At 44.2% G+C, this 20,635-nt stretch overlaps 1 protein-coding gene across 1 annotated transcript; it reads right to left on the bottom strand.

Moving 5' to 3' along the window:
• Nucleotides 1–433: 433 nt before the first annotated feature.
• SCN3B (sodium voltage-gated channel beta subunit 3) lies at nt 434–17,556 on the bottom strand. Its single transcript, XM_026709016.2, has 6 exons — nt 17,004–17,556; nt 11,259–11,422; nt 6,846–7,071; nt 3,691–3,829; nt 2,039–2,139; nt 434–688 (listed from the first exon to the last, which is right to left on the bottom strand). The coding sequence occupies exons 1-5, from the start codon at nt 17,056–17,058 to the stop codon at nt 2,076–2,078; spliced, it is 648 nt and encodes a 215-aa protein (XP_026564801.1). The 5' UTR covers nt 17,059–17,556; the 3' UTR covers nt 434–688; nt 2,039–2,075.
• Between the last annotated feature and the right edge of the window lie 3,079 nt (nt 17,557–20,635).

Raw genomic sequence — 20,635 nt, 5'->3', positions numbered from 1 at the left:
GAAGCTTGCTCTGGACGTTTGCCTAAACCTATGCCTTCCATGATCAGAAACCTATTCTCTAACACTTGGGATTTGCCCAGGACAAGCCCTGCCTGGATATGTCAAGATGGAAACGCATGAAATAATGCAAACAGTGGAAGATTTCTGCTCCAGATAATGCCTGGATGGTGATCGTTTCAAGGCTACTGGGGTTATCTCCACAGCATTTCCAGCTTCCTGAGTTCTCCTCCTGTTTCCTTCTCATAGGTTGAAAATGAACCCAAGAACTTTTCTGATTCTTAGCTTTGCCTGCCTGCCTGCCCCACGCTGGGACAGCGACATGGGACATTAAATTAATTCCAGAACGAAGACGGATGAAGGTCCAGTGTGAAGAATGTTGTCCTGGGGCAGCTGAGATGGCAAAGACTCCAATGAAGGGGGGTGGGTGGGTGGAAATCAACGTTATGGAGAGAGACAGTTCGTATTTACAAAACTGGGACAATGATGGGATGAACGGTGGCACGTCTGCCCTCTCTGTCTGTCTCAGCTTGCCTCAAAGGAAGACCTTTGATCAGTCAAGATGAAAGCCACGGATGCCTCTCAGGAGGAGGAAATAAATTTAGACAGCCTCGTGACTCCAACCTCGTGGAACGGCTCCTTTCAATCCAGCTGCAGTGATTTGTTAGTCTTTGAGTCTTCTTCCAGGCTCCTGAAATAAAGAAGAAACCAGGTGAGGGCGAGCTACTTTTTGCATTATAAAGGGCTGGTTTGTGGAATCTGGTGTGTGAGCCCCTCAACCAAGAGGCTGTGGGAAAAATTCACTCAACATTTTTTTTTTTTTTTTTGAAGGGATAGAGTGGCACGGTGGCCTGGAGATGGATCTCTCGCCTCACAATCAGAAGGCTGTGAGTTCGATCCTAGATAGAGGCAGGTATTTCTCTCTCTGGGCACTCTGAGAATATATCTGCTAAACAAAATTCAGCATTGGTGACAGGAAGGGCATCTGGTCATGAAAACACTCTGCAAGCTGCATTTAGTTGCCCAGACTCCAACCTGCAAGGGATTATGGGTTGGTTAAATGGAAACGTTGAATTTTTATTTATTTTTTTGTAATGGATTGTCATCCAGTTCTCCTTCACAAGTTCCAGGCTCCTGAATTCAGCAGTGCAGCTCCTATTATTTATAAGTCAATAGCCTCCATTTATTTCATCCATTTGGCTATTTATTCTTAAGGGGAAAAAAAACTCTACATAATCAAAATAGAGTTGGAAGGTACCTTGGAGGTCTTCTAATTCAGCCCTCCTCTCAAGGAAAGGATTCTAATTCAGCCCTCCTCTCTATACCACTTCAGACAAGTGACTGATTAAGATAAATATGAATATATCATAATATGATATTAATATTTCCCTTAATACGTTAAGGAAAAGAGCATATTAAAAATGTGGATTTTTTAAAAAGAAAAGTGAAAAGTAACATTCAGAACAAGGAAAATGGTTGCATCAACTGGAGAGGTGACAGGAAATGGAATTTGTAAGTAAATGTTACAAAAAAAGGAATAGTGTAAATTTTGAGGTTGCAAACTGCCCAGGATCATTTAGGTGAGGTGGGCAGCATAGAACACAAACAACCAAATAAATGTTTTGTTCAATATGTAACATTTTTTTTAAAAAAATAAAACCATTCAGATGCATTATGTTCCCGTGTTCTTAAGTCTTCTGCATCACACATGATCTTTTATACCTAATAACCTTTAAGAACCATGGTGGCACAGTGGTTAGAATGCGTTATTGCAAGCTAACTCTGCCGACTGCCAGGATTTCGATCCTGACTGGCTTGAGGTTGACTCAGCCTTCCATCCTTGGTAAAATGAGATTATTGGGGGCAATATGCTGACTCTGTAAACCCCTTACAGAGACCTGTAAAGCCATGTGAAGCGGCATATAAGTTTAAGTGCTATTGCTAACTGCTATCTGGATTTATTTATTTTATTATTTATTTTTACTAGGATGGAATATCCTGAGCTATTTTCTCCTTTATCACGAATAGAGCTTTGTCTCACCTTTGTTGCAAACGGCACTCTGGTGCAAATTCACCTCCTACTCCTCTACAGGTATAGCACAGTTTTCTTTATTTTCCGATGGGATGGCGAGGTAGTTGGTACTAGGGAATAAAAAGGGTGTTGTTTGCAAAAGAACCCTAAATACTCAAGTGCACAATTTTAAGAACCCCCCACGGATTGAGTCCAGCTAGGTGACGTCATCTAGGTCAGGGTTTCCCAACCTTGCCCATTTCCCAGCCATGTGGACTTCATCTCCCAGAATTCCACAGCCAACAGTAGCCATTGCTGAGAATTCTGGGAGTTGAAATCCACTCAATTAGCCAAGGTTGGAAAACTAGGATCTCGAAGAACTTGATTTCAAAGAGCTAAGCAAGGTCAGAGATGGACAGGAGACCATCAAAAAGTACTCAGACTATTAGCTAGTCGGGAAAAAATTCTAGAAATAGTGAGTGGTGTAGCTTTGCCAAAGGAACTATGTGTTCATGAGATGACCTAGAATCTAGTGAAAGGAGTTGTGGGTGATTTTTTAAAAGCTTTTTACTGGTTTTATTCCAAAAGTACTTTTTCAAGAGGCAACTGGACTTTCTGTTTTGTCTTTGAAGATGCTCCACTTCTCATCTAAGAAGCTTCTTCAACTCTCAGAGCTGGTTTTTCTTTGGAGATGCTTCACTTCCTCTTCAAAGAAAAACCAGAAAGTTCAGTTGCCTCGTGAAAAACCACATTTGGGACAACCACGACCTGGAGAACTAAGAATATTCACAGACAGTTACTAGTTTTATTGTTTTTACTGTCATCAGTGAGCTGCCCAAAGTTATGTTGCACTGTATAAGATGTGTAGCTACATACTTGGTTTAATGGAATAAAATATGCTATCTTTATTAAGAATGGATAAAGCAAAAATCCGGCATGCAAAAAAAATACAGGATTGTATCTCTAGAAGATCAGGTGAAACTGCTGTTTCAGGCCCCTTTTCCCTCCCTTTTTGGATGGCCTTGTTTTTCCTCTCTGGTTCTCTTTTCCTTGTCAGGTACGGTCAGAAAAATCAAGATGGCGCCCTCAATGGTGCAAACTGAAGCTTTGGTTGCAGTTTGGTCAGCACCATTGGGACTTGGAACTTTGCCGGTTGGATAGTCTGTAGTTTGCAGGATCCAATCTGGGTTGGTCCATGAGATCAGAGGTTTAGTCTTATGAGCTTTCGGATTCATGCTGGAGCCCATCCTCAGGGAATCTCTCTCAAGCAGAATGTGTTCTTGGGCTACTCCACGTGTGGTATTTATAAGGTGCCATGTTGTGTGTGGCTTTTAAAATTGTTGATTGGGGTGTTAATGGCTGCCTATTGTTTCTTTGTGCTGCTAAGCCCTCGCCTCCTTAAGTACTTGACAAGCTAGTGGTAAATGAGTACTCCTGTTGATGAACAAACTCCGTGTTTGTTCTTCTCTTTCTGGCTGCAGTAGAGAAATAGGTGCATCTTACAAGGGATCTGAATGCTGATTATAGGTTGGCCAACCCTGGGTTGTAATAGCCTGAGCTGCTTCTCCATTCCCCTCCACACACACACACACACATACACACACACACACACACACACACCCTACTGCAATTCTACTTTCTTTTCTTGCTTCCCCAAATGCCCAGATTTTTTCCAAACTCACGCATTTTCCTGGGCGGCTTCCTCAGCTTTGGAAACTTTTCGGTAGCAGTAAATCATCTCGATCAAGAGCCACAATGTGAGGAAGACCAAGAGAATATACATCATTATTGCAGAGATGAGAGCCGTTAAGTCTCTTCCAGCTGTAGAGGAGAGATTTTTTTTTTTTTTTTAAAGGGAGATAATTCCAGGATTGATCCTTATGAGCAAAACCCCTTTCATGTAATCAAGTGTGTGGAGCTTAACTTTGCAGGCAGATCTGGAATGACCCTGAGTTTCTGCAGTTGGCTGAATCTTCCGTGCAATGATGATGAAGGCAAAATATTTCTTACAAACCAATAGAATAGAATAGAATAGAATAGAATAGAATAGAATAGAATAGAATAGAACAGAGCTGGAAGGGACCTTGGAGGTCTTCTAGTCCAGCCCTTTGCGCAAGCAGGAGAACCTATACCATCTCAGATAAGCAGCTGTCCAGTCTCTTCTTAAAAACCTCCAGTGATGGAGCATCCATGATTTCTGAAGGCAACTTCTGCTCCACTGGTTAATTGTCCTCACAGTTAGGGGGTGCCTCCTTAATTCCAGGTTGCTTCTCTCTTTGGTTAGTTTCCCACCATTGCTTCTTGTCCTGCCCTCTGGTGCTTTGTAGAATAATCGTAGAATAATAATAAAAGGCACATTATGATCACCCCCTTCCTCTCAATTATTTTAGGAACAGATCTTTGGAGAAGGAAGGATGTGGACGAATGAAAAATGATCCCAGATCCCATTAGAACTTGGGAAGGAAGCCAGACCCCCTGTTTCATAAAAGGCTGAACATTTCTACCAGTTGTGGGATTCAAACATTTTTTACTACCGGTTCTGTGGGTGTGGCTTGGTGGGCGTGGCAGGGGAAAGATACTGCAAAATCTCCATTCCCTCTCCACCCCACTAACCTGCTTTCCTGCTCCGCTGGGACTCAATGGGAGGCAGCGAAGAGATGGAGTTGGCGGGGCCAGTCAGAGGTGGCATTTGCCGGTTCTCTGAACTACTCAAAATTTCCGCTACCGATTCTCTAGAACAGGTCAGAACTGGCTGAATACCACCAATATCTGGTTTCTACTTGCTCAGTAGCTCCCCATGTACAGCAGGCACCTTCTGGAGACATTGGCATAGCTCATGCGAGCGCATGTAGAACCACTCCAGCAACATACATCAGTGGATAATGAGGGCCACCATGCCCATCCTGATCCGACGGTCCTTTGTTCCTGTCCCTTTACTTTCTCTTCTGCAGAGGTTCTGCTGAAGAGCAGGAAACAGAACCACAGCGAGCTTCAGAGGGAAAGGAAACAGAGGGAACAGAACATAGAGAAGATGTTGCGGGGGAGAGAGCAAAAATGGGCAAAAAGGAAGCAGAAAGACCAACACACATAACAAGTAGAGTGGGAGAAAGAACACATGACAGAAAGGAGCCTCAGCCATCATTCTGCTCCCAAAGAAGAGCTCAGTAAATCAACTGAGAATGATTTGTGGGTAATTACTCTGGAGGATGCCAATTTGTCAAGTACACCCCATTCAAAGGTGACACTAAGCTAAAGGCAAAACTTGGGGGGGGGGAATGACTGGGGTGTGTGTGAGAAAAAAGAGTGGTAGACAAGAGTTTGTATCATTACTGCAATCTTGACCTAAGGTTTGACCTCTTTTCCAAAGAACCAGAAGGCAAGACAAGAAGCAATGGATGGAAATGAATCAAAGAAAGAAGCAACCTGGAATTAAGGAGAATGAGAACAGTTAATCAGTGGAACAGTTGCGGGTGGTCGATCACTGGAAGCTTTTAAAAATAGACTGGACAACCATTTGTCCAGAATGGTATAGAGTCTCCTATGGATCCGCGGTTTGGACTAGAACACCTCCAAGTCCCTTCCAACTCTATTAGTCTGTATTCTGTTTCCAGCAGTGTTCCCAATGTCAGCAACTCGAAGAGGTATGGACTTCAACTCCCAGCATGCTGCTGGCTGAGGAATTCTGGAGTTGAAGGTCACACCTGTTCAAATTGCTGAGATTGTGAAATGCTTGTTTATAGGCTTAAATCTTCCAGAGAGAGCAATCTGGGAGGGATGTGAAGGGTGGGAGGTAACTGAGAATTTCTGAATGTGGCGTGCTCACCGAAGAGGAAGGAGGGGACTAGGATCCTTCTGACTTCAGAGGATTCACTAAGCACATTCCAAAGAGGCTTAAAAACAGAGGGGGGGTTTTGAAAATTGGCCAGCTCTAGTGTTAAAGTTGAAAGGGAGCGTTTGAAAAAAATGACACAAATTAATCCTTATGCCCCCGAGTACGTTTCTTGTATTCCAGACTGAAAATAAAGGATGCATCCTTCTTTTAAACCACGAGTTTTGTTTTAAACCATGAGTAGTGTTGTTAACTTCTCCCTCCCCAAAACCCTGGATTAGCCTAACAGCTTTGCGCTAGTAAAAACATTAACTACAATAATTGGGCTATGTTATTTTTGGAGCTCTTCCTTAATTTGGTGGGGGTTGGTCTTCTGAATTCTTTCTGGGTGAAAAAATCAGATCCTAGAAAATCCTTTTTCTACCTCCTTTATATGGAGAGCAGAAGGGGTGGCATATAAATGGAATAAATAAAGAAATAAAGAAATGCATACTGTACCCCCATTACCCCCTTTTTCCCTTTCTTTGTAATTCTGTATTTCAGTGGTGGGATTCAAAAAATTTTACTACTGGTTCTGTGGGCGTGGCTTGGTGGGTGTGGTGTGGCTTTGTGGACATGGCTTCATGGGCATGACAGGGGACAGATACTGCAAAATCTCCATTCCCTCTCCACCCTACCAATCTGTTTTCTAGCTCCGTTCTCCTGTGCAGGGCAACCAAAGAAGACCCAGCTGATCAGCTGGGACTCGGGAGGCAGAGAATAGATGGGGATGGGGCCAGCCAGAGGTGGTACTGGATGGTTCCCTGAACTACTCAAAATTTCCACTACCAGTTCGTGAGAACCGGTCAGAACCGGCTGCCGTATTTGCAAAATAATCCTTGGCCGCTGTTCATAATTTAACTTCCCAGTTGAGATCTGAGAAAACTGCTGGAAATGGCTTAATCTCGACAGAGTTGAGACGGTTAACTTAAAGGCTTGAGAAGGGACTGACCCCTTGTATTATCTTACCCTCCTTCAACACAGTGAGATGAATCAGTGTTGAGCTGGTGAAGATGGGCCGGTGGGTCTCAAAGAGGAATTCCCGGGTGACGTTACAAGTGTAAATCCCTGAATCGTTCATAGAGATGTTTAGGACCGAGATGGAGACGTCCTGCATATCTGCACTTCCATTCCACTCAAGCCGGCCCTGGAAAGGACTCTCAAGTTCCCGTTTCTCGTTGTTGAATTCATAGATCTGTAAAGGTCAAAAATAAAAATAAAAATGAGACATCAACTTTAGCAATAGCGTTTAGACTTATATACCACTTCGCAGTGCTTTGCAACCCTCTTTAAACAGTTTACAGAGTCAGCCTATTGCCCTCAAACAATCTGGGTCCTCATATGACCAACCTTGGAAGGATGGAAGGCTGAGTCAATCCTGAGCCAGTCAGGATTGAACTACCAGCAATTGGCAGAATTAGCCTGCAATACTGCATTCTAACCACTGGGAAGGAAGGAAGGAAGGAAGGAAGGAAGGAAGGAAGGAAGGAAGGAAGGAAGGAATAACACTTAGACTTATATACTGCTGCACAGGGCTTTACAGCCCCCTCTAAGCAGTTTAAAGAGTCATCATCTTGCCCCCAACAATCTGGGTCCTCATTTCATTAACCTTGGAAAGCTGAAAGGCTGAGTCAACCTTGAGCTGCTCAGGTTGAACTATTGGCAATTGGCAGAATTAGCCTGTAATACTGCATTCTAACCACTGGAAGGGAAGGAAGGAAGGGAGGGAAGGAGGAAGGAAGGAAGGAAAATAGCAATAGCACTTTAGACTTTCATACTACTTCACAGTCCTTTCCAGCACACTCTAAGTGGTTTACAGAGTCAGCCTGTTGCCCTCAACAATCTGGGTCCTCGTTTACCATTCATTGATGCTTATATATACCATCCCTTAGTGCTTTAAAACACTTTCTGGGTGGTTTACAGAGTCAGCATTATTTACATATTGCCCCCAACAATCTGGATCCTCATTTTACCAAATAGAAAGGATGAAAGGCTGAGTCAACCTTGAGCTCCATCAGGATTGAAGTCCAAGCTGTGGGCAGAGTTTGCATACAAGAATACATTCTAACCACTGTGCCACTAGGGCTAAATAAAAGGTGTTCAATACTTGATTGATCTTCCCAAATCTGTTCCTTGCCTGAAAGATGTGCATCATATTCCAACAATCCCTCAATTTACAGTTACTTATATAACACATTGCAGCCCTGGTCAAAAGGGCCCAGCAGAGATTACACTACCTGAGACTTCTCAGGAAACAAACAACGAATGGAAAACTGCTGGTGACCTTCTACCGCTGCACCATAGAGAGTATCTTAACTTACTGCACCCATGTCTGGTTTGCCAATTGCACAGAGGCAGATAGGAAAGCACTCCAGAGGGGTTAACGTCATTGCCCACAGGATCATGGGTTGCCCTCTCCCCTCTTTGGAAGAGCTTTATAGCTCCCACTGGCTTAAGAAAGTTCAAAACATTCTCAAAGATCCATCACATCCTGGGCACACCTTTTTCTGAACTATTACCAACTGGCAGACTATATAGGACAATAAAAACAAGGAAAAATAGGCTGAAAAACAGCTTCTATCCCAGGGCAGTAGTTGTGTTGAATTCTACCATATAGTGCAGTGTTAGTGTGGTGTCGAAGGTTTTCAATTCAATGTGTGGAGTGTGAAGGATGTGTGTTGTGTTTATTTTCATGGTCATGATGTGCACTGAAGATGATGTTTGATTTCCTTGTACGAGGTGCAATGACAATAAAGTAAACTAAACTACTTTAAGTACCTAGCCAAAAGATTACCAAATGTGCTTATTGGCCAAAAATTTTCTGGGTCATCCTTTGCTGTTTCTAAAAAAAGGGGAGGATAAATACAACCCACAATCCCTGGGGATTTACTTAAAAGATGTGAAGGCTGAGCCTCAGATTAGCCCCATCATGAAATGATTTTTTTAAAAATCAGCTCTACTGAGATTAAACCATTTCCAGCAGCTTTCTCAGATTTGAACTGGGAAATTTAATTATTAAGGGCAGCTGCCTTCACCAATGGTCAATCTCATATGGTCTCTGGACCCAGGAAATTCTAAAGCTTCCAGAAAACAGAGCTCACCATCTCTGTATATTCACTAAAAATATTTTTTTTCCCCCAGGCTTTGGATGTGATGTAGTTGTCCCATAGCATTTTAGTGTTGGAAGATCTGAATTTTTTTCCCCAAGCATTTTCACATGATTGCAGAGTTCATGTTGTTGTTGTTTTTGTTCAATCAAGTATTAATTCTGACTGGATTAATTAAAGGAATAAAAGGATCGGGAGATCTGCAACCATTTGCCAAAACAGAGTAGAGAAATACAGGCTCGCTTCCCAAAGCAGCTATTTATCTTTGATGACATCTCATATTTTCTCTCTCTCATTCTGAAGCAGTTGCTTAAACAATTATTATTGTTCGTTGCACATTCATGCAGATATTCAGACTGGATTTGGCATTCTTATCTACCCATTAGGTCCTTCCCAAGGGCTTCCTGGGACAGACCGATGTTGATTTTTGGTGGTGTTGAAGGCATTGTCACTGGATGTAAGCTGTTCCGAGTAAAGCTGCCTTTTGCAATTGACAGACAGTGAAATTGTCAGTGACAATAGTGTTCAAGGGCTGCTCCAGTTGTTTGGGGATTATTGGTATTACCTTTGCTTTCTTTTGCCACAGTCATTCTATTTTATTTTGAGGTCCTCAGATTATTATTATTGCTTATGGATGTCCTGAGTAGCTCTTACTCATATGTTCATTCTATAGGCATTTTTACCATCAAGTTTAGTTTCTGTTTGCTAGAGCAGATTTGGAAAATAATCCATGATTTGGAGCAACATGGAGGCCACATAGCTGGGCAGAGAGAGTTTAAATGCTTCTGTAATTCCTCAATTCTCTTTTCATATTTTTTTGTGACAGAGCCAGATAGGAAGAAGGAACGATGGAGAATATTCTGTGACAATCAGACTGTAATTGCATTTCCCAAATTGAGGGGGGGTGGGGTGATCAAAGTTATCTGGAATGCCATAGGTTTCTCCCTAAATCTAGAAATAAACCCAGCACTATTTTTATTCCCTCCCCACCAAAAAAGCCAAATTAGATTTACATCCTGCCTTTCTTTCCTCTAAGGCAGAATGCAGATCCTTCCTTTCTCCAGTTTTTTTTTTTAAATTTCCACAGCAACAATTCTGTGAGGTTCATTTAAGCTGGCAAGCGGATAGGCTAACCCAAGCTCACCCCGTGGGCTTGCAAGGGTGAGGATGGATTCAACTCTAAATCTCCACAGATTTAATTCATTGCTGCGATCGCTATCACACACATGCACCCTTTATAAAATTAGAATTTTACTCCCCACCCATCTCTTTGCTAGAACACCTCTGGCAAATAGGAGTAGTGTTCTCCTGAAAACTTAAAGGAACAAAATCCTGCTGTTATGGATGAGGTTCCATAAACAAAGTCACCCTTTCACTTCCCTTTCTGAGTGTGATTACCTTCAGAAAGGAGAATGTCTCCAAAACTCCTGATCCTAATTTCCAATTAGCCTGGTCATTTCCTATCGCTGGAGGATCTCCCATGGACAAAATACCCACCAGTGGTGGGATTCAAATGTTTTTACTACCAGTTCTGTGGGCGTGGCTTGGTGGCCAAGGTGTGGCTTGGTGGGTGACAGGGGAAGGACACCGTAAAATCTCCATTCCCTCCCCACCCCACGAACCTGCTTTCCAGCTCCGTTCTCCTGTGCAGGGCAACCAAAGAAGACCCAGCCGATCAGCTGGGACTCAATGGGAGGCGGAGAATAAATGGGGATGGGGCCAGTCAGAGGTGGTATTTGCTGGTTCTCTGAACTACTCAAAATTTCCGCTACTGGTTCTCCAGAACTGGTCAGAACCTGCTGAACACCATGTCTGATACTCACCCTCTTAAAGTCTTTTAAATCAGATCTCCTCTCCCATCCATCCTCCTACAACCTGGAAGTTTCTCCTAAGCTTTAGCTGAAATTGTAACCTGTCAGGATTTTAGCAATTGGTCTAATTAAATCATGATTCTCGAGCCAAACTTCTCCACTTGAGCGCCTTCATGGGCTGAGTGTCATCATTCACATTCTCCAATTAAATATATTTGCGGGCAAAAGCTCTGGTACTTCAGTTACAATCTTTTAAAGATAAGAGTTGGAATGTACTCTCACCTCCAAACTGTTGCACTTCTCTTCCAGATTTCCTTCCTTCCTCCCTCCTTTTTTTAATGGCAACTACTAAAACAGGCATAGGAATGTTTTATGTGTTGGCAAAACCTTTCTGAGACCCTGTTTCCATTTTTTCCCCATCTCCCATGGTCCACACGTTTCATGGTACAGAGGTAATCACTCACAGCTACATCTTGTCCTCCTTCGGGCTTGTAGAACCACTTCACTATGGTGTTGGCCAAAACCTCTTCTCGCTTCATACAGGAAATGCACATCAGCTTCATGCGCGATCCCTGCACGGCCTCTGTCTCCGAAGGGACCTCGACACAAACGGAAGAACAGATGCCCACTGGATAACGACGGGAAATGATGCAATCCAGTTTGAAGGCGGAGAAGATGTGCAGCCAGGAGAGGCCCAACCATTGCCAAGTCAGAAAAGAAAGGAAGAAAAAAAAGGAAGATAAATGCACCAGACACAAGAAATTACATGCTGCTCAGTTTGTTTATCCTGCGGAATGAGAATAAAGCTTTTAATTTACGGTTGGCATCCTTGAAGAAGGATTTTTTTTTAAAGTAAGATTGGAAAAGCTTCCTTTTTCTAGATCAGTGGTTCTCAACCTTCCTAATGCTGTGACCCTTTAATACAGTTCCTCATGTTGTGATGATCCCCAACCATAAAATTATGGCTCAGTTCCTAAGACCATCGAAAATATGTGTTTTCCAATGGTCTTAGGTGACCTCTGTGAAAAGGTCGTTCGACCCCCAAAGGGGTCACGACCCACAAGTTGAGAACAACTGTTCTAGATGAACCTTAGACACACACCCCCAATTTATATTAAGCACCAATTTTGGACAGAATTGGGTGGATTTCTTCAGAACCGATGGAGTCATTCAGGGTGGTTGAATCATGGGAGTTCAGAGTAGATAGCTTTGATTCTGCTCACAGTGCCTAAATTATGGAACATATATCGTAAGAGAAGGATGGGCCCTACAGAAATCGCTGAGCTACCCTTTTCCTCTGTTATGGGAGGACTGGGATCAATTGAGCCAGCTCGCAACAATCCAAGAGCTCCTAATGTGTTAAAAAAGTTATAAATCATTCTAGCAACTGATTCCACCCTCCATCTATAAAAAAACCCCTATTTATAGATTCAGTTTCCAAACTCATGTTTCCTTTAACCGTTCACCATAGCAGAGGCCCTGTTGTCCTCTGTCCTTCCTTTTGAAAATGCTCGAATTTGTTCTAAGCATGTTTGTTTAATTACAGCAGGAGACTTAATTTGAAGCCTATTTTTCAGATCATCAGAGTTTGATGGTACCAATGGAAGATAATATTTGTAGCTCGGGGTCAAACTGTGGGGTCCTTGGTGCTTTCTGAGCTTGGTTTTTTGCAGACATTTCACTACCCAACTAGGTAACGTCACCAGTGCTTTGCCCTCCTAGCACTGATGATGTTACCTAATTGAATAATGAAATATCTGCAAGAAAGCAGCCACACCCAGAGAGCACCAAGGACCCCACAGTTTGACCCTGAGCTATAAATATTCTCTTCTATTGGTACCATCAAACTTTGATGAACTTTGAAGGGTTATAGGATTCTATAAGACTTCTATGAATTTGTGACTAACTGAGTACATTTTATGGCTTAGAAAATGGCTGTCATGGAAGCGATCTACGGTACTGAACAAAACAACACAGTGCTACTTTTCAGGGATACGTAAGTGGGTTTTATTTTCCTATGTTCTTCATATGAACTATTGGAACAAAATACTCAACTATAGAAGAAATTGGTTTGATCCAGCGTGCTATTTCTTGGGCTCGAAACGCTGCTGTTTTTAACTATTTAGATTTTCTTTTTAGTTTAGTTTAGTTTAATTTACTTTATTGTCATTGTACCTCGTACGATGAAATCAAACACCATCTTCAATGCACATCATGACAATGAAAATAAACACAACACACATCCTTCACCCTCCACACAAAAAAACCCCGACACTACACCAATACTGCACTATATAATAGAATTCAATGGAGTTCCTGCCCTGGGGTAGAAGCTGTTTTTTAGCCTATTTGTGCTTGTTTTTATTATCCTATACCATCTGCCAGATGGTAATAGTTCAAAAAAAGGGTTCCCAGGATGAGATGGATCTTTGAAAATGTTTTGAACTTTCATAAGGCAGCGAGAGCTATAAAGCTCTTTCAAAGAGGGGAGAGGGCAACCCATGATCATTATTTTGCAGATGAACAGTAGGTACATATGACGGCCTTTTCAGCCAGCCTCCAAGAGTGGAAGATCCTTTGTGTGTTAGAAACTGGGTAACTGGGTAGCAATTCCAGAGACATGGAATTGATAAAAAAATGCAGATTTTCCCGAGCTGGAACATGTCAGATTGTTCTAGAGTTTTATTTATAGTAAAGGGGATTTCTGCGCAGGATTGTCTAAAATCTCCCTAAAGTCTCTTCTGCCTGATCTAGAGGAACAATATGGACATAATATATCTTGACTTCAACAAATTATTTGATTTGATGTCTCATTAAGATTTTGATTAGCAAAATAAATAAATATGAACTGGATGGCTGCCTAAATTAGGTATATCCATGGTTGAATTGAAAACTGTACTCAAGAGACAGTGGGATCCTATGAGCTTGGTTGTTTTCTTGTAGACATTTCATGACCCAACTAGGTAACATCATCAGTGCAACTCAACCCAGCCCAAGAGACAGCTCATCAATGATTCCTCCATCAGACCTGGAAAAAGGCACTTCAAGCTTCCACCATGAGTCTCATGCCCCTGTATATTTCATTCAAAACTTTACTAAAGAAAGAAATACTTATCACATCCGCGGATAGTACAAACCTTGCTGGAACACCTAATAATCTAGAAGATGAAAACAACATTCAAAATAACTTTGTCAGTTTAGAGAAGTGGCTGAATTACCACCTTCCCCCAATGTGTCTCTCCACACATGTTCGAATTCCAGCAGCCTAGTTAGCATGTTGGCTATTGATTATGTAAGATGAAACCCAAGACAAATCAGATCAGAAAAAAGTCACTCTGTCTTCTAGGGCTGGTTGTATGAACAGTTATGTGTTATATGAACAGCTAAATTCTATTAAATCACAGGTTCAAGAGCATCCAGATCTTGGCAGAACAGTGTCTTTCAACAGATTTGAGGACAAACATTTACAGAGGCCTGTAGGTTTAGTCTCCCATTGGGCCTTTTCTATGTCCAAAGCGATTCACACCACTCTGTGTTTTAATAATAGTGTCAGCCTTGAAAGCCATATTTTACTTGGATACTTTGAGACTGCCACATTTAGTGCCTGGAAATTTGGGAGGGGGGATTTCATAGAGAGGTGGAAGCAGGAGCCTCTGTGATGCATGGTTAGAGTGCAATACTGCAAGCTACTTCTGCAGCCAGCTGCCTACAAATTTGGCAGTTCAAATCCCACCAGGCTCAAGGTTGACTGGTTAGAATGAAGTATTGCAGGCTAATTCTGCCAATCGCCAATAGTTCAACCTGAGCAGCTCAAGGTTGACTCAGCCTTCCATCCTTCCAAGGTGGGCAAAATGAGGACACAAATTGTTGGGGCAATATGCTGACTCTGTAAACTGCTTTGAGAGGGCTGTAAAGCACTATAAAGCGGTATATAAGTCTAAGTGCTGTTGCTATTAGACTCAACAATGTTCTTTCTCAAGAGAGTCACGTTGCCTGCACCTGGAGAGAAATGCCTGGAGGAAGGTCTCCAGTTAGGACGACATTTGACTGAACCATGTGATGGACTGATGGGTGCAGGAGATGGATCTCTGAATTTCTTTTGGGAAGGAAAAACCTCAGAATTCTCAGATTTGGATTTTCCCCAGATGTGCCAATATGACAACTCTTAATAAAAATGGAACATTGAGAAAATGCTGACCTTGGAGTTTATTGATTTGGAGTTTGGTTAGTTGGAACACTGACCAATAGTGACCCATATCTCCACTTTTCCTTCTGCCCAATCACTGCACTTTTTGGCTCTTGTAGGAATTGGGCTTGCGACATTTGAGCAGACAATATGAAGTGCGAACGCAGAAGGGATGTTGTGAGTGGTATACAATCTTTTTTTTAAAAAAAAAGGTCCCTTTCACAGGGAGTGGAATCGAGGTTGCTTTCTATGCTTTGGTTTGTTACTGCAGGCCCTGCAGCCATGGAGGGCAGGATTGTAATTTGTGTGGCTCAGCATTTTGAGGTCAACAGGTTCAAATATGGCCATGGTTTTTTGGGGGGTTGGAACCCTCCAGGCAGTGAGTGACATCTCGTTCGAGCTGCTGCTGCTGCTTGAAAAGGAAGAGAAAGAGACGGGCTGGAGAGAGGAGGGGGAGAAGAGGAACGGAACAAAAGGGGAGGGACTGTTAACCCGTCTCTTCCTCTATCCTCAAGAAACCTGAGTGAACCTGTCAGACCAGAAACAGGAAGAAAGACAATGGCTTTTTCCAATCCTGTTGCCTCAAAAGATGGGGTGATGGGGGAAGGAAGACGAGGCCAAGAGCATGGGCAGAGGGAAGAAGATCGGGGCATAAAAAAATGAGCAGGGACCAGGGAGATTATTTTTTATTTATTTATTTGATTTTTAATCTTGCCTTAATACTCAATAAGTAATTCAAGGTGGTGAAGGTACATAATCTCCTTTCTCCTCCTTTCTTTTCCCACAACAACAACTCTGTGAGTCAGGATGAGGCAGAATGACTGGCCCAGTCACCCATTGGCTTTCATGCCTAAAGCGGGATTAGAACTTGCCATCTCCTGGTGTTTGGCCCAAAGTCACCCAGCCAGCTTTCATGGCTAAGGCAAGACTAGAACTCACCATCTCCTGGTGTTTGGCCCAAAGTCATCCAGCCAGCTTTCATGGCTAAGGCAGGACTAGCACTCATGATCTCCTGGAGTTTGACCCAAAATCACCCATCCAGCTTTCATGGCTAAGGCAGAACTAGAACTCACCATCTCCTGGTGTTTGGCCCAAAGTCACCCAGCCAGCTTTCATGGCTAAGGTAGAACTAGAACTCACAGGGTGACTTTGGGCCAAACACCTGGTTTGTAGCCCCATGCATTCACCACTAGACCAAGCTGGCTTGCTAAGAATTGACATCAACTTGATGGCACATACTCAAAATTGGGGTGGAGGGTAGAGTCGTTAGCCTGGGGTCCCATTCCTAGAAGTGAACCTTTCTGTCACTTGAAATGAACTCAGACCCAAGCTCAGACCCAAGGGGGGGTTTGGGGGGTTGGATTTCTTTACAGACTGGCATCCCCTGTGAAGTTTAGCACTGCCAGATCTAACATTGGCCACTGTGAGTTGGCAAGCCAACAAGAAACCAAAATAGTTTTTGGGTAAAGCTCTTTGAGAAGAAGTCCTCCAGGATTTGTTTGTTTATTTTTTTAAAAAAGCACATTTTGCACAGGGGAGATTTTAATACAAAAAGCTAGTTCTCGGAGGAAGAAACCCTCCAAAATGTCTAAACCAGAACTGGAAGGAGAGGGATTTACAACTCGAACGAGCTGCTTTAGAAGAAGCGTGAAACTCCCCGTAGCGGATCCCCTCCAGATTTCCTGCCTTGCTTCTCCTCCCGTTGCAGCCTTTACCTGCCAAAGCAAACCGCCAGGCGCGGGAGTTGCCTGCCCGATTTCCAGCAGAGAAAAACCGCCACAAAACAACAACAGGCTGCTTTTAATTACAAGCCGCGCTTCTCACCATGGCAGCCTCTCTGTTCCCCAAGGAGCGGCGGAAAGCCACCAGATCGTGCCTCCCAACCGCCGCTCTTCCCCCGCAGGCTCCTGCCTTGCTTGCCTTGCCTTGCCAAATCCAGCCACCCCTCCCCACCGCGCCCCGTCTTTCCACTAGGGCTTCCATTGTTCAGGCAGGAGAGACCACCCCCCTCCCCGGCACCTACCCCAAAGCGCCGTCAGCAGGGTCGAGGCGAAGGCAACCTTTGTCAGCGCAGCCATGATTCCCACAGAATTGGGGACGGGGTCTTCTGGGGGCGGGGGGGAATCTCAACTGAAGAGCCGAGCGGTCCGGTCCGGTCAGGGCTGGGTTCGAACCCAGGGAAGAGCGGATTAGCAGAGCCTTTAGAGAGCCGTAGGGGCGCTCGCAGCCACGGCCGCCGGCGACGGGGCGCGATTCAGCACCACGGAGAGCGCCGCCTTAGAGACTCCCGGCGCGGGCGCCTCCGGGTCGAATTGGACACCGGCCGCTCCTTCGGGGTTCCGGCGCCGCGCCTGATGGGCACGAAGCCCCGATCCCCTTTCCCCGGGGGGAGTCGGCTCGGCTTTTCTCGCGGCGGGAAGGGGGCTTTCCGCGCCCGCCGCTGCTCCGGCGCGCCGCCCAGTCCGACCTCCGACGCCTGGGGCTGCGCGAAGACGAGCGCGGAGAGGTTGAAGCTGGAGCAGCCTACTTGGCGGGTGGGGTGAGGTAGTGGGGGGTAGAGGAAGCCTCCCTTCCCCCCGCACACCTCCCCGTGGAAGCATGCGCAGATTTGTCCTTGGCAAAAAAAGCGGGCACGCCCCCTCCGCTGAACCCGCGGCTCCCTTGCCTTGCAAGCCATAAGGGCAGACGCGCGCGCAAACTCGGGTGCGCCTGGTTGCCAGTCGCCCCCGCGCCTCTTTCTCCAGCTAGGCGGAGAAGCGGGGCTTTCTAGGAAACCTGGCATCCGCAAGTGTGAATGGAAACCGTTACTCTACCACCAGCAGGTCGGTCTGGGAAGTAATGCAGTTGGCACGGAGAAGAGATTGCGGAGGAGCCAAAGTCAAGCCAAACCGAGCCAAGCCAAGCCGAGCCGAGGCGAGCCAAGCCAAGCCAAGCCAAGCCATCCCTTTCGCAGCCCCACATTGTACCTTTTGCTAACTCTGTGTTGTGGTTTTAGCCCTTTCAGGGTTGCATTTACATTTGCATGCTGTTGGGTTCATGACCTGGAGGTTGTGTGTGAGGCTCCTTAGGAGGTTTTGTTGGGAATGTCGAATTTTGATCACATGGCTGTGAGGATGATGCAATGGTACAGAGAAGAGCAACCAAGATGATGAGGGGGTTGGAGGCTTAAAACATACAATGAAAGTGTTCCAGGTATTGGGCCTGGCTAGTCTAGTGAAGAGAAGGACCAGGGGAGACATGATAGCAGAGTTCCAATATGTGAAGGGCTGCCACAGAGAAGAGGAAGGGGTCAAGCTATTCTCCAAGGCACCCAAAGGCCAGACAAGGAATAATGGATGGAAACTGATCAAGGAGAGATTCAACCTGGAAATAAGGAGATACTTTCTGACAGTGAGAGCAATCAACCCATGGAACAAAAGTTGCCTTCAGAAGTTGTGGGAGCTTCATCACTGGAAGCTTTCAAGAAGAGACTGGACTGCCACCTGTCAGAAATGGGGTAGGGTCTCCTACTTGGGTGGTGGGTTGGACTAGATGACCTACAAAGTCCCTTCCCACTCTGTTATTCTGGTCTGTTATTCTGGTCACAAGAGTGAGCTTCAGCTATAGTCAGTTTTTTCAGTGTGGTTATAACTTCCAGTGGTTTCTAAATGAATGATGATACATTTAAGACCAGCTGCACTCAACAAGAGGCCAGAAACGCAATCTGGAGTCAATGTGCTTGACGTTCTTTCTTTTAATTTGATTCCCTTCCACTCTCCCTTGTGTACACCTCCAATTCCAACTGATGTGTTTTATAGATCTGCTGAGAAGCTGGATAGGAGATGACATAAATTGACTCCCAGCCATTTGCCACCAAACACAGACAGCCAAGGAGGGTCAGACTATTTCTGCAACCTGATAATCGCAGGATGAAGAGAGGCTCTGCGATTGAGATGGGCAGTCTCCAAATATGACACCTAAAGGAAATAAAGAAAGATGGAAATCTGGATATCTTCCTCCTAAGTCATAATGTCAAGTTGGTTTTCCTGGAAGCATGGAGCCAGGGAGTGAGATTCTAGCTTCAGCACCACAATTTCCATGGCTGGGGTGCCATCCTTGCTTTACTGTGCATTTATGCTCAGTTCAATGCAAGTACAAGGGCATAGAAATGTAGACAGCTGTCTCACACCAGCCAGTTGATCTCTCATTGAAACATCAAGGTCTTTTCCAAATATTTGGACCAAAACCATTCTTTATCAGAGGATGTTAATGCAGAGCATTCAACAGAAACAGGATATTCTGGTTGTCTTTGCCAAGGATGAAATCTGGACTTGCTGCCTTAAAGGCAGAGGTGGTATTCAGCCAGTTCTGAACAGTTCTGGAGAACTGGCAGCGGAAATTTTGAGTAGTTGGGAGAACCGGCAAATACCACCTCTGACTGGCCCCTCCCCCATCTATTCTCTACCTCCCATTGAGTCCCAGCTGATTGGCTGCGTCTTCTTTGGTTGCCCTGCACAGGAGAATGGGGCTGGAAAGCAGGTCAGTGGGGTGGGGAGGGAAGGGGGATTTTGCAATATCCTTCACTTGCCATGACCATCAAGCCACACCCACCAAGCCACGCCCACAGAACCGGTAGTAAAAAAATTTGAATCCCACCACTGATTTAGGGTTTTATTTGGGCAAGCTGCCCTGAGACATTGTGAGTGAGTTGAGCAACCATGTGCATTTTCTAAATCAATCGATCGATCGATCAATCAATCCATCGCTCTTTCTCCTGCATAACAGACTTTCATACATCTTGGGAAATCAGCTGATTTGTCCCAGAAAGAAAACATACAGTACAATTAATCCTTTCTTCTCTTCTGCTTAGCAGCCTCAAAGAAGGAAAAGAGCTAGTAGTTTCTATAAAAGGCATGTTAAAAAAATAATAATAATCCTAGTGTTGATTCAAGGATAATCAGAGTTTCCATCGAGATGAAGCGAGGACGGTGTGCCTTGAATTGTCCCTTAATGTTTGTTAGATTTTAACTGGGATCATTACGTTACATTTTTCTTTTAATCTACTGCTACCCAGTGTTGCAATTATCAAGTGGGCTAGCTATGTACCTTCTATAAATAAAACAATAAATCAATAAATATCTTCTGGAAGCACCCAAGACTTTCCCCTCCCGATATTGGCAGAGATGCAAACGAAGCCGCTTCGCTCTCTCTCTCTCTCTCTCTCTCTTTCTCTCTCCATGCCCAGAGTGGAGAAAGCCACAGCTAAAAAAAAAAAGGTTGCTTAGAAATTGCAAATGCTAGAAAGAGAGAAGCCGTTCTCTGTGCAGGGTTGCTATAGGAACCAACCCAGCCGGGGCAAAGTAGGCAAATATTATTATTATTATTATTATTATTATTATTATTATTATTATTATTATTATTATTATTATTAGTAGTAGTAGTAGTATTAATATTATTATTATTATTCAGTTGAAAAAGGGATCTGGCTCTTTTGTACCAAAACAAGGAGGTGAGATGATGAAAGTCAAATAAGGATAACCTGAAGATCTACCTGCAACAGAGGGAGGTGAAAGCGGCGATGGGAGTCCCCCGTGGGAGGCCTCGGGGTCCCTCCGATCTTGTCAGAATGAATTGTCCTGATCGCATCAGCCGAAAGTGTATTAAAAAGCTTCCAAA

The sequence above is a fragment of the Pseudonaja textilis genome, chromosome 9 (assembly GCF_049901715.1).
Source record: "Pseudonaja textilis isolate UNSWEBS1 chromosome 9, rPseTex1.2, whole genome shotgun sequence".
Taxonomy (NCBI): Eukaryota; Metazoa; Chordata; class Lepidosauria; order Squamata; family Elapidae; genus Pseudonaja; species Pseudonaja textilis.
This window is presented reverse-complemented; position numbering and strand designations above follow the sequence as displayed.